The 14544-nt window shown below is 38.0% G+C and overlaps 1 protein-coding gene across 1 annotated transcript in view; it reads left to right on the forward strand.

The window, feature by feature from the left end:
- The window catches only part of Tm9sf3 (transmembrane 9 superfamily member 3), a 48399-nt gene that overhangs the window by 16796 nt on the left and 17059 nt on the right, over positions 1-14544 (forward strand). The window contains exons 4-9 of the mRNA XM_090346160.1: positions 4032-4192; positions 5592-5669; positions 8077-8208; positions 9241-9407; positions 11825-11919; positions 14328-14458. Of these exons, the coding sequence (XP_090202286.1) occupies positions 4032-4192; positions 5592-5669; positions 8077-8208; positions 9241-9407; positions 11825-11919; positions 14328-14458 (764 nt within the window). The remainder of the gene's footprint in view (positions 1-4031; positions 4193-5591; positions 5670-8076; positions 8209-9240; positions 9408-11824; positions 11920-14327; positions 14459-14544) is intronic.

Below are 14544 nucleotides of genomic sequence, written 5' to 3' on the forward strand. Positions count from 1 at the left end.
GCTTTTTTTTTTTTTTTTTTTTTTTGGTTCTGGTGCTGAGGCTTGTTACTCCATTGTTTTGCTCAAACCTGGCATTCTACCACATGAGCCACACCTCCAGCTTTTTGCTGGTTAATTGAAACCATGATCCTCTATTCTCAACTTCATCAGTAGTTTGGGATTATAGGTATGAGCCCTCAGTAACTGGCTTGGTGATTTCTTGAATAACTTGTTGTTCTAGTGCTTGTGTTACTTTCTGAAACTTCTAATATTTAAATTTAAATTTTTTTCCAGTCCTGGGGCTTGAACTCGGGGCCTGGGCACTGTCCTTGGACATTTTTTGTTCAAAGCTAGCACTCTGCTATCTGAGCCACAACACCACTTCTGGCTTTTTCTATGTATGTGGTACCCAGGAATGACACCCAGGGCTTCATGCATGCTAGGTGAGCACTCTACCACTAGGCTATGCTCCCGGCCCAGTGTGTGTCTGTGTCTGTGTCTGTGTGTCCGTGTGTCCTGGGGCTTGAATTCTGGGCCTGGGAGCTGTCCCTGAGCTCTTCAGCTCAACATTAGCACTCTACCACTTTGAGCCACAGTGCCACTTCTGTTTTTTTCTGGTGGTTGGAGATAAGAGTCTCACAGACTTTCATGCTTGGGCTGGCTTTGAACCAAGATTCTCAGGTCTTACCCTCCTGAGTAGCTCAGATTATAGATGTGAACCACTGGTGCCCAGCCGATTTTTTTTTTTTTTTTTTATTTCAAATGCCAGTCATAGTGCTTGAACTGAGGACCAGGGCAAGGTCCCTGAGCTTTTGTCTTCTAGACTAGCACTCTACCATTTGAGTGCTAGCTCCATTTCTGGCTTTATTGGTACTTAGTTAATTGGAAATCAGATTTCAGGTACTTAGTTATTTGGAAATCAGATTTCACAGGCTTGAACCATGATCCTCAGATCTCAGTCTCCTTTATAGGTAGGATTCCAGGCAAAAGCCACTGGTGTCTGGAAATATTTAAATATTTTTATGTAACTAGAAGTGCAGTTCATGTAGTGGTGTAGTACCACCTGTTAGCAAAAAATTGAAAAAGCTGAGCAATATGACTAAACCCTGAGTTTAAGTACTAGTACCAGCACACACCCAAAAAGTACTTTCGCTCTTATTTACCTATACTAATGGAGACGATAAATGCACAATTAATAAAGACTTATGCATAATCCAAAAATCAGTTGTATTGGACTTGATTAAATTATTTAAAATGCAAAACATAAGCAACTATCACACTCATGTTTATACATATATATATAGCCTCTGGATGCATTTCTATTTCTTTTTACTATTCTTAAAATTGTTAGATGACTATACTATATATTCAGGAGCCCCAAATTATGAGCTGAACATAATACATCAGTTTATCACTACACTAAGATAAAATTTACAAGAAAGCTTTTTTTTTCTTTTTTTGGTGGATGGTGGAGCTTGAACTTAGGGCCTAGGTGTTGTTCCTGAGCTCTTCAGCTCATGGCCACCTCCTGACCTCAGGGCCTGGGCATTGTCCCTGAGCTCCTCAACTGAAGGCTACTGCCCTACACCTTTGAGCCTCAGCACCACTTCTGGCTTTCTAGTAGTTAATTGGAGATAAGTAAGAGTCTCATGGTCCTTAGTGCCCGGGGCTGGCTTTGAACTTCGATCCTCTGATCTCAGCCTCCTTAGTAGCTAGGATTACAGGAGTGAGCTGCTGTGCCCAGCTAAGAAAGTTAATTTAAAGAGATTTTATGCATCACTATTACTATGTTATCGGTCATATTTCTACAAATTGTAGCTGATGGGTTATAGATTATTGCTGCTATTATTCAACCTATGTGGGCAATTGGTGAGTAAGCTATGATTTTTCATAGTTGAGTCTGATTTAATCCTCCTCACTCTCCAATTTGATTGTAATTAGTGTTATAGCAATGTAGGCCTCTGGTATCAGAAGGATGTGCTAAGTATTCACTAGAGATTGCTGAGCTTACAGTTCAGCTTGTGGTTCAAGAGAACCCATTAGGCTAAGCTTCATTTTCTGCACATGTCCATGGGCCTGGGTGCTGTCCCTAAGCTTCTTTTGCTTATGACTGGTGCGCTACCGCTTGAGCCACAGCTCTACTTCTGGCTTTTTTGAGGGGTTAGTTTATTAGAGATAAGAGTCCCAAACTTTCCTCGCTGGGCTGGCTTTACACCCTGATCCTTAGTTCTTATCCTCCTGAGTAGCTAGGATTACAGGTGAGAGATAACTAGCCCTTGACATAAATTGCATTTTTTAGTTAGACAATAGGTTCTTCCCTCCTTTTTTCTATTGCTATGGGTTTCTTACCTAGATGCATAGTTGGGTGATTTGTGTTTGTTTTTGTTTTGCTTTGTGTTCTCCTAGTCATTACTGTGTTCCTCTTTAGTAGCGTTGATACTGGTCATCTTATCTTAAAATATACCTTCTTTTAGCCTTGGGATTTCATGATCTACCATATTTAAGAGATACTTTTGAGTATTACAGAATGTCTGAGCCTCAAAGAATCTTATCAGAAAGAAATTCCAATCTGACGTTCCTTGGGGTAAAGCCTCTTGGAGAAAAGCTTCTCATTTGGTATAATTGTATCTTTTACTTTGTGAAACTAATTATTAGAAGTTTCATTATCTTTATTTCCAAATGAAATAAAACTATCTCAGTTTGTACCAATTAGCAATAATCCCCTTGGTTAATAAGCAAATAATCCTTTATTAGAAATTATATTTTCTGCCGGGCATGGTAGCTCATGCCTGTAAATCCTAGCTACTCAGGAGGCTGAGTTCTGAGGATCAAGGATCAAGTCAGCCCGGGCACTAAAGACTGTGAGACTCTTAACCTCCAATTAACCACTAGAAAACCAGAAGTGGTTCTGTGGCTTAAGGGGTGGGGGGATAGCCATGAGCTGAAGAGATCAGGGATAGCGTTCAGGCCCAGAGTTCAAGCCCCATGACTGGCAAATTAAAAAAAATCATATTTTTCTCCCTAATACTTCACTGGGATGCAGATGCATTGACCAAAGAGGGATGTCCTGATGATTTCTAGAGAGTTTAAAGCTTTGGGAAGTGTATAGATTTGGATAGGGAACATTTGACAAATAGCTGACCATTTGAGGACATAAAATATGAATCATCTGCTACCAGCTGTTGTCTCACATTGTTCACATCTTGCCTTTTTTTTTTTTTTTTTGCCAGTCCTGGGCTTGGGCTCAGGGCCTGAGCACTGTCCTTGGACTTTCTCAAGGCTAGAATTCTACCACTTGAGCCTCAGCACCATTTCCAGCTTTTTTCTATATATGTGGTACCGAGGAATCGAACCCAGGTCTTCATGCATGCTAGGCAAGCACTCTACCACTAGGCCAAACTCCCAGCCCACATCTTGCCTTTTTGATACCAAATCTAGTGTCAAAATGATCATCTAAAAATATTGACTCATTACCGTTTTGATCCTTCATTTTGATGACTTCCAGAGACTGATACAGTACTTAAGATAAAAAGAGGAAGCATTTTAGGTTTTAGTGAATTTTTCATACACACACGCACACACATGCATGCACACAGAGTGTATGTTTGTATTTACATGTAATGGTCTTTTTAAGATTGGCTAGAATGTAGGTTGTTAGAGAATTAATAACCTTTCTAGGCCTTGAGAAAACTTAGTTTTAGTTTAGTTTGATCACTGATAGTTCAGGAACTTTGACAGATGTTGACAAAGCGCTTCCCTGAAATTTGAGATGTTAGGGAATCTGTGCATACAGGTGGTAATTATTGCAAAGAAAGTGATAGTAATGACAAAACATGAACTTGGGATCAAGTTAGTGTATAGTTTAGCTGAACTAACTACTCAAGTAGTCATGGTATCTGGTGTGTGTTACTAAATAGAAACATATTTGCTTTGTTCTAACAACAAAGATAGTAAGTTATTGTTACTTTTATTTATGGAAAAGAAATTCAGCAAGCTTTTGTCTTCTAGGATGTTTAGATACTAAATATTATAAAGTATTTTTTCTTTTGTAGGTATTGTTGGTGAAGCAGATGAAAATGGAGAAGATTATTATCTTTGGACCTACAAAAAACTTGAAATTGGTTTTAATGGAAATAGAATTGTTGATGTTAACCTAACTAGTGAAGGGAAGGTGAAACTGGTTCCAAATACAAAAATACAGATGTCATATTCAGTAAGTGTTAGAATACCTGTATGTAGGACGTATTTGTGATTGTGTTTTTGAGCTTTAGTAAATGAAAATGTAGCTTAAAATTGGATTCCATAGCATAATATTAAAACTACTTTCTCAATATAAGCATCCTCAAAATGGGAAAGATACACTTCAAGTCTACATAGTGTGAGATACCAGTTGTGTATTTGTTGAGCATATACTATTTGCCATTTGTTCTAGCAAAGTTACTTCTAACCCAGCCAGGTATTTTTTGGGGGGGTGGGGGAGAGAGACAGTCTTGGGCTTGAGCTCAAGGCCTAAGTACTGTCCTTGGGCTTTCTCAAAGCTAGAGCTCTACCACTTGAGCCACAGCACCACTTCAGCCTTTTCTATGTATGTGGTACCGAGGAATAGAACCCACGTCTTCATGCATGCTAAGCCAAACTCCCCACCTCAGCCAGGTATTTTTATGGTTATATTTTTAGGTTGTAGTAGTTCATGTTGTTTCTCTCATTTTATAATTTATCATAGAAATAGAACTATAGAAAAAGTTGCTGGATAGCTATAGTTTATCTACTGGAATCATTATTCCTGTAGAGTAAGAACTCTAGAACTCTTTAGCATCTGTCAAGTGGAAAGGAGAGAAAAATCCTATATTGGTAGCTTCTCACTTGGCTGGTTACTTTCCAGGTCTCAATGGAGTGAGTTAGTTTTGAGAGTTTTTAATGCTTTGTGTGCATGATAAACATAATTTTTATGCTTACATAAAAATTTTATAGTTGTAATAAAAGTAATGCAATTTAAAGGTAAAAATTTTGGGCACTGTTGGCTCATGCCTGCAATTATAGCTACTCAAGTGGCTGAGATCTAGGGGTTGTGAATTAAAGTCAGCCTGGCAGGAAAGTTCACGAGACTCTTGCCTGCAATTAACCACCAAAATGCCTGAGCTATGGCTCTAATGGTAGAGTTCTAGCCTTGAGCAAAATTAGCTCAGGGACAGCATCCAGGTGCTGAGATAAAGATGTCTAAATTCTTTAGTTGGTTTAAACACTTGTGGTTTAACATTTGTGTTAATTTAATTCTCGGCATATTTATTAAGAGAATGCAAGGCCACAACAGTAAATAATCTTCAAAAACAACGATTCCTCTAAGGGAAGGTATAACTTTTACTTCTACGCAAAGAAGAAATTTAAGAAAGTTGCTTAGTTTTTTTTTCAATACTTGTTTAAATTGTTCATATTGTCAGTAATGTTTCACCATTTTGCTTAAGGATTTTTTTTTTTTTTGGATGCTGGTCTTGGGGCTTAAAATTGAGGCCCAGATGCTGTCCCTGAGCTGCTTTTGCTTACTTTGAGTTTTGACACCAGCTTACTAATTTGTTTACTAGTCTTGAGTTTCAAGTGAAATTTATTTCTTTTAGGTCAAATGGAAAAAGTCAGATGTGAAATTTGAAGATCGATTTGACAAATATCTTGATCCGTCTTTTTTTCAACATAGGGTAGGTAAATTGTATATTTTAAGACGTTGTATATGCATGCAAATCCACTTCATAAACATTGAGTATTTGCTCTCTGTAAGACATTGTAGTAAGAATTTATGATTTTATTAATGGTGATTTCAGGTGTGAACTTGGGAGTCATAGAGTGAAAGTTGATAGGTTGTTTTAGAGGATCAACCAAAAGCCTTTTCTTCATCCTGTGGTTTAAACCAGTTAAGAAATACACATGAAGGAATATAATGTGTAGGAAGCCAGCATGTCCATTTAATTACTACTGGTGCTCATATTGGAATATATGGCTTATATTCAGCATTAAATAGGCTTTTTACTACTGACACTCAGCTCTGACATACTCCATGCTGAGCTACTACTACAGGTTTCACTATGTAGGCCTTACTTTCATGAAGCTTTTACTTGAATAGGAATAAATGACTGAATGAGTAAAAACAGTTTTGGCTAGAGAAATCCTTACATAGAAACATCAGAATGTGGAGAAATACTTTGACAATCCTTATCCCCGCCAAGATATATGAAAGACTAGGTAATATTAGATTTTTTGGGCAGGGGGTCAGTTGTGGGGCTTCAACTTTGGGCCTGGGCACTGTCTCTGAGCTCTTCAGCCCAAGGCTGGTGCTCTACCACGTAAGCCACAGCGCTACTTCTGGTTTTCTAGTGGTTAATTGGAGATAAGAGTCTCCAGGTCTTTAGTGCCTGGGCTGGCTTTGAATCTCGATCCTCACATCTCAGCCTCCTGAGTAGCTAGAATTACAGGTGTGAGCCATCAGTGCCCGGCTTTTCTTTTTCTTTTTGTCAGTAGTGGGGCCTGGGAGCTGCCCCTGAGCTCTTTACTGCTCCAAGCCAGTTTCATCTCATACTTTCCTGCCCAGTCTGGCAGTCCTCAAATCTCAGCCTCCTGAGTAGATAGGATTACAAGTGTATAAGCCACTAGCTCCTAGCTGGTTTTGCTTTCTTATAGCAAAAGATAGGTTTTTATCTTGGTTAGTTTTTGAAGTATAGAGATAAAAAGACCACAAGACAATGGAATATATCATTTTTTAGAGTTTCTTCCTGAATTCCCTCTTTTTTGATCTCTTTTGTTTGTTTTGGAGGTATTGATGGCTTGCTTGCTAGGCAGGCTGTCCACCATTTGATCTACACCTTCAATTCTTTTTGCTTTAGCTGTTTTTGAGATAGGGTCTCCCTTTTGGTCTAGCCTAGCCTGGCCTATAATCCTTCTATTTATGCTTCCCATGTTGCTGGGAGGATGATAGGTCCTTGCCACTTTGTTCAGCTTTTTATTGCATGAAATGATGTTTAGTGAACATTTTGGCCAACCTGGATCGAACCTTAAACACTCCAATCTTGGCCCGAGGAGGTAGGATTATAGGTCATTGTGGACTACTATGTCTGGCTTGATCCAATATCCTGTTGCTTTATGTTCACTGGGCAGGTTCTCTGCTACTTGAGCCAGCCGCTTTTAAGATCTGGCAAAAGCATTGCATTCATGCATTGATTAGGTCAGTGAGGAGTGCAGTGTAGAGAAACAGGAGAGAATATAGTGCTTTCCAGAAGTAGGCGGGAGGGAATGGGAGGAGGTCTGCATAAGTGTAGTAGTGATCTTTTAATTCAGTGGCTAAAAGATGAATCTAGCTCAGGCTCTGCTGCTTATCAAATGACTGAGTTCTTCAGCTTTCTTTCCTTAGTATTAGAGCAAGGATCACGATTCCTCGTGGAGTCATGGGGCAGTTTCACTTTGATAGTGTTCCTGAAGCATCTAGTCAGTGTTTGGAACACAATAGGTGACCTTTTGTACAAGACAGCATTGTTGATGCCATTCCTTGTTCAGCTCTAAATGTAGTCTAGAGCTCAGAAGCAATTCTAAGTGCAGCATTAGGATTAATGCCACTAGAGGGTGCTAGAGTATAGCAGCCAGTAGGGTCACGAAGGTATCTTTAGTCTGATAGCTTGTGTTGGTTTTAGTTTAGTGTTTTTGAAGGTTTTAAGATTGTTGCTCAGTTAGAGAAAGAGAATTAACATTTATTTTATACTGGTTTTTTTTTTTTTTTACCATTCACAATGCTATAGTTTATGTACCATTTTTTCTCATTTTTCAGATAACAAAGCCACATAGAAATTGACAGCACTGGGCTTAAAACATACAGGCCTGTTTGCTTTTTACTCCTATGCTTTTCTCTTGTGACGTTGAATAGCATATGTCATATGGCTAAATTATGGTCAGTTTGAATATATAGAAGTTTATTGTAAAGAAGACCATTTCCAGGGTGTCATAAGTTTAGATATTTATGTAAGAGTTTGTAAAAGACTTTCTTCCTTAGTAGTATTAAATTGTCAAGCCTGTAAATTTTGTAACTGATATTTCATGTAACATTATTTTCTGTTATTTTAGATCCATTGGTTTTCAATTTTTAACTCCTTCATGATGGTGATCTTCTTAGTGGGCTTAGTTTCAATGATTTTAATGAGAACTTTAAGAAAAGATTATGCCCGGTACAGTAAAGAAGAAGAGATGGATGACATGGTGAGAACACATTTTGCACTACATTTAGTAAAAACAGTGGTGAAATGTAAATCACAGTTTTTATATTAAAAGTCCATGAGACCAGGTTAGATTTTAGAATATTTAAAAAAGGTCTAAAGTGATGTGCAGTGATTCAGGTCTCTAGTTCCAGCTACTCAAGAAAATGAGGCAGGAAGATAGGAAGATTACTTGAGTTCAGAAATTCAAATACTATATGACATGCTAGTGAGATTCATTTCTGTTTCTTTCTGTCTCGCTTGTCTGTTTTTCTCTCTCCCCCCTCCCTCCATCTAACCTCCCTCCCTCTTCCTCCTCCTCGTCCCTCTAACCCTCCCTCCCTCTTCCTTCTCTCCCTCTCCCTCTCCCTTTCTTTTTGTGTCTATCCTAGAGCTTGAACTCAGGACATTGGTTTTGACCATTTTCTGCTCAAGGCCAGCACTCTGCCACTTGAGCCACAGCTTTAATCCCTTCCCCCAAACCCTCCTTTTTGGTAGTTAATTGGAAATAGGAATCTCATGGACTTTCTTGCCTGGGCTTGCTTCAAACCATGATCCTCAGGTCTTAGCCTCCTGAGTGGTTAGGATTACAGGCATAGCCGTCGTCACTCAGTAAAACTCATTTCTTAAAAAATGAAACTTTGTTCGGGGTGTGGCTCAGTGATAGAATATTTGCTTAGTATGCACAAAGCTTTTAAATGCAATTTCTATGATATAAACTTGATATAATAAATTAGAAGAAAGGAAAAGAAGAGAGGGGGAAGGAAGGGGTCATGAAAAGTAGATAGCATCAACTATATTAATATTTTTTCAGCAAAATATGAAAATGTTCACCCAAGTGAGATAATGTCCAAGTAAGATAATGTTCTAAGTTATCAAAGCAGACATTATTTTAACTTTGAAATGTCTTTTTGGAGTGTTTAGAGTGTTCTTAAAAAGGTATACATTTGGAGAAAGAGAAACTTTATTTTTCTGTTTTGATTTGTTTCTGACTGGTTTTCTTTTCTCTGTATGTGTTGCATATACTTAAATACAGGATAGAGACCTAGGAGATGAATATGGATGGAAGCAGGTGCATGGAGATGTATTTAGACCATCAAGTCACCCACTGATATTTTCCTCTCTCATTGGTTCTGGGTGTCAGATATTTGCAGTGTCTCTCATTGTTATTATTGTTGCAATGATAGAAGATTTATATACAGAGTAAGTGCTTGTATTTAACTACTACCTTTTTGGTTTTTCTTTTTTTAGTTTCTTTATTACTAATATGTTACAAATTGATTCTAATTAAATGTTTGCTTATTTATTTAGAATCTCAATACCATAAATGTCATTACAGATAAATAGGGAGCAGTAGCTATCAGCTATAAGTAGAAGTGTATTTCACTGTACATGTTAAAACTTTACTGAACTTATGGTTGAATATAATAGCTGTGTTTGAATAAAGAGATAAGCAGAGGTTCCTTTCAATCCAGAATGGTTAAAAATCAAACAGGCATTTTTTGGGGGGAAAGTTGATAACTCAATGAGATCTTTATAAGAAACATCAGAATTTCACAGTAACTAAATTAGTACTTCTCATTTACATCAAAACTGCTAATTATATACAGGATAGGAACAAACAAAAAATACTGTACATGATGATAAAGGGTAGACAGATCACAGATGCCTGTTTGTGTGAGATATTAACTCTGGAGCATTTGGAGAGATTTTTGTGGAGAGTAGTGCAGCAGCAGCAAGGCAAAGCAGTTGCTTAGTGGATTCCCCTTTAGTCTCAGGGCTTGGAGGCTGCCTCAGTGCTGTCTTCAGTGTAGATGAAAATGGCTCATTTAGGGCCTGGGAGTAAGATACCTATAGAGTATTTATGAATAATAAGGAATATATGTGATTTTTCGAACTGTGACAGATGATGTAACTTCATTTACTGGAATGTCTCTGGCACCATCAAACATATACTTGACAATCATTTTGTACTCTTAGACACATGGGTAGCCTTTCTTTTCTTTCTTTCTTTCTTTCTTTTTTTCCCCAGTCTTAAGACTTGAACTCAGCCCAGGTACCATTTCTGAACTTCTTTGTGCTCAAGGCTAGCTCTCTATTATTTGAGCCACAGCGACATTTCTGGCTTGTTTTTGTTTATTGGGGACAAGAGTCTCATGAGGAATTTTGTGCTGGACTGGCTTGGAACCACAGTCCTCAGATCTTAGCTTCCTGAGTAGCTAGGATTATAGGCTGAGCCACCAGCACTCAGAAGTGGGCAGCTTTTTGGTATCAGGCTTGGTGCTGATACTAGGAACTTGTGGTGTTAGAGTGAACCTACACTGAAAGCAGCTTTTTTATTTTCTTTTTTATTTGAGAAAAGTAATTGCATTAAAGGGTTTCTCTGATAATTCTATAGGTACACACAATGGACTTTGATCAATTTTACCTTCTGTATTATATTTTTTTAACATTTTTTTATTGTAATTAATAGAAGGGTTACATTATATTCACCAGATAGAAGGTGCATTACGTCACAAACATTGATACCCTTTCTCATGACATGGTCCCCATTGTATTATAGTCTTAACTCCTCTTTCTTCTCGCCACCTTTTTTATACAGACTTACTAGACTTCATTATTCTAGCTTCATAAATGTATATATGTATACGTTATATATTACTTTATGTTCCCCCTTCATCACTCTGTCCTTTCTCTGTCTCCCCTCCCAATAATTTCCTCTGTCAGGTCCTCCCTTTTACATTCATGTCCTGTTAATATTGTCATCATCATCATTATTTTAGGGCTAGTTTTTACATATAAGCAAAAATGGGGTTGGGAGCTTTCTTTTTTTTTTTTTTTGGTGGGTCCATAGGGGGCTTGAACTCAGGGCCTAGGCACTATCCTTGGACTTTTTGCTCAAGGCTAGTGCTCTGCCACTTGAACCACAGCACTACTTCTGGCCTTCTCTGAGTATGTGGTACCAAGGAATGGAGCCCAGGGCTTCATGCATGCTAGGCTATGCTGCTGGCCACCCTATATATATATTTTTAAATGTTCTTTAACAAAATAAAGGAATCAAGGTAAGGAAACTTTCAGTGTTAAACCATTTAAAATAATAGTAGTTTTTAAACAATTTTTATTATACTTAAGGTATTGTACAGAGAGGTTGCCCTTTTATATGTTTGGATTTGTTGGGGGGGCTGGGAGAGTTCTGGAGTTTGAGCTCAGAACGTTAGTGTTTGCTAGGCAAGCACTCTATAACTTGAGACTTGCCTTCTCCCTCCATCCCTCTAATAGAAATGTTTAATATCATTATCCCATTCCTCTTTTATTTCTGGTGGCAGGCAAGAATATTAAACATTGAATCAGGTTAAGAAAAGTTTGTTGCATATGATGGGATTGGTGCACAGATTACAGAACGATTTTGCTTCTAGCTTCTAATATTGTTGCCAAAAACTATTACTCTTGTTTTGACTGAAGATACAGGAAAAAATGTTGGAGGTCTTTTGTAGTCCTGGGTATATTTTTTGTATGTTAGATATATCTTTGAAATTAATAGCTAAGGGAACAGGCTATATGATGTTTTTCTTTATTTACATTGTCTTTTAATTTTTCATGTGTTTCTTTTGCCATTTTAGGAGGGGGTCAATGCTCAGTACAGCCATATTTGTCTATGCTGCTACATCTCCAGTGAATGGTTATTTTGGAGGAAGTCTGTATGCTAGACAAGGAGGTAACTCAGGAGTTATCATAATCATTTTAATTAAAGATATTTTTTTTTAACTGTGAAGCATTTGGAATTTAAAATGGGTAAACTAGCATTATAAAGTTCTTTATTAAAGCCATTTCTGTAACCTCCATCAAACCTATTACATGCTCTAGCTTGTCTTTATAGAACCTTTGCATTTTATATCCTGTAATGGAACTGTGGTTCAAGTAGTAGAACACTAGCCATGAGCACAAAAGCTCAGGGACAGCATCTAGGCCCTGAATTCAAGTCCTAGGACCAGCACGCGTGCACACACACACACACACACACACACTTAATAATTGGCAGATTGTCTTCATTGTGAAATTAACCCCAAGGAACATCTAGAAGAACACATTTAAATTATTGATATTATGTTGCTTTGAGATGCCTGGCTCCCTAGGTGTGTACTATGTGAGGCCTTTACAAAGAGTATAGCTTTATAGATGAATTTAAAGGCATGCTAAATGACTTATAGGTAAAGCTTCTGGACAGTGAGAAGAGAATAGGAAAGTAAGCTGTGAGATTTAAAAAATCAAATCAGTATCAAAATCTCTTTGTAGAGGGCTGGGAGTTTGGCCTAATGGTTAAAAGTGCTTGCCTAGCATGCATGAAGACCCGGGTTCGATTCCTCGGTACCACATATAGAAAAAAGCCGAAAGTGGTGCTGAGGCTCAAGTGGTTGAGCTCTAGCCTTGAGAAAGTCCAAGGACAGTGCTCAGGCCCTGAGCTCAAGCCCAGGACTGGCCAAAAAAAAAAAAAACCTCTTTGTAGAGAGCATTTTATTTTAAATACCTCTTGCTCTTCTCTACTATAACCTAAATGTGATGGGGAGAACACAGATGATAAAGGCTGCTTCCCTTTGATATATCTTTCTGTGCTAGCATTGAGGGATCTTTGTTTTTCCTATATTAATAATTTGGGTCAGAAAAATGCTCAAAGTTTATGAATACAGGGTTGTTGAAAGACTTTGTATTCCCAAGGACAGAGAGTTTGTAGTATGATTTTTCTAGCCTTGTGCAAGCATTGTGAGCATTAGGGAATCTTGCTTTTTTTTGGTAGACTGTACAGATGTATAGGTTATAAGAAATGAGAGCATATGATCACTTAAAATTCCATAAGGATATCCTGGTTGCCATTGCTTTTCTGGGTCAGTACCTTTAGTTTAGGGAATTCTTTGGATTGTCTACAGGCCTATCATTCTGGATTCCTAACAGTTTTACTTAGGTGTTCAGTCTGTAGATTCTCCTCTGTCCTATCATGTAGGACTATATCCTAAAGAAACATGGATGTCTAAAGTAACTAGGCTAAAATTTTGTCTGTGACTCTCAAAAGTGTCTTCACAACGAAAACATTTACACAGGAAATTATTCAAGTTTGGACATAAATTTGCTTTTTTTTTTCTTGATTAACAGTTAAGAATAGTCAGCTTTATATTTCTTTTCTTCACTTTTAAAAATTGAAAGCAGGGGCTGGGAGTTTGGCCTAGTGGTAGAGTGCTTGCCTAGCATGCACAAAGACCCAGGTTCGATTCCTCGGTACCACATACATAGCAAAAAGCTGGAAGTGGTGCTGAGTGCTAGCCTTGAGAAAGTCCAAGAACAGTGTTCAAGCCCTGAGGCCAAGCCCAGGACAGGCAAAAAAAAAAAAAAATTGAAAGCAGCTTGGCTCACACCTGTCATCCTAGCTACTCAGGAGCTGAGATTTGAGGATTGTTGTATAACTAGCATGTACAGGAATTCCTGTAAAACTCTTATTTCTGATTATCTACTCAAAGTCTGTAACTGTAGTTCAAGTAGTAGAACACTAGCCATAAGCCAGAAAGCTCAAAGACAGTACCTAGGCCTTGAATTCACACACACACACACACACACACACACACACACACACACACACACACACACACACACACACACACACGGGGGGCGGGGGGGGAGGAGAAAGCATTTAATCTCAGGTCTGTAGTATGAAATTTTCACATTATTAAGAACATCTTCTGACTGATAGTGCCCTAAGGAGATCTGATTGTATCCTGGTAATTTTGTTGCGATGGTCACTAAAGTGTAGAGTTAAAATGTAGGGGTTAATGGAGAGGCCAGCTCATTGAATCAAGAATGTTTCACTTCTCAGACTTGGATCTGTATGGAGCTGAAGGTGTTCACCTATCCTCCTTGTACTCACTTGGAAGCTAGGATATAGCCTTGAAGCTAAGGATAGATACTCTGGAACTTGAAGAACTGGACTAGTCTTTATTAGCTATTGATTTGACAGTTACTAGATTTCACAATCTTTATATTAAACTTATAAATAAATAATTTGAAACTAGATAATTATATTTGGACATTGATGATGTTTGTCTGTCTCTGGTTATTATAATTTCCTTTGTTTTTCAGGAAGGAGATGGATAAAGCAGATGTTTATTGGGGCATTTCTTATCCCGGCTATGGTGTGTGGCACTGCCTTCTTCATCAACTTTATAGCCATTTATTACCACGCCTCAAGAGCCATTCCTTTTGGAACAATGGTAGGTTGCTTGAATATTCCTTATAGACATTTTAATATGAGGTCTGCTGCCTCTCCAGAATACTTTTTTTTTTAAGCCTTCTGATA

Source organism: Megascapheus bottae, chromosome 15 (assembly GCF_031878675.1).
Source record: "Megascapheus bottae isolate mThoBot1 chromosome 15, mThoBot2.hap1, whole genome shotgun sequence".
NCBI classification, from domain to species: Eukaryota; Metazoa; Chordata; class Mammalia; order Rodentia; family Geomyidae; genus Megascapheus; species Megascapheus bottae.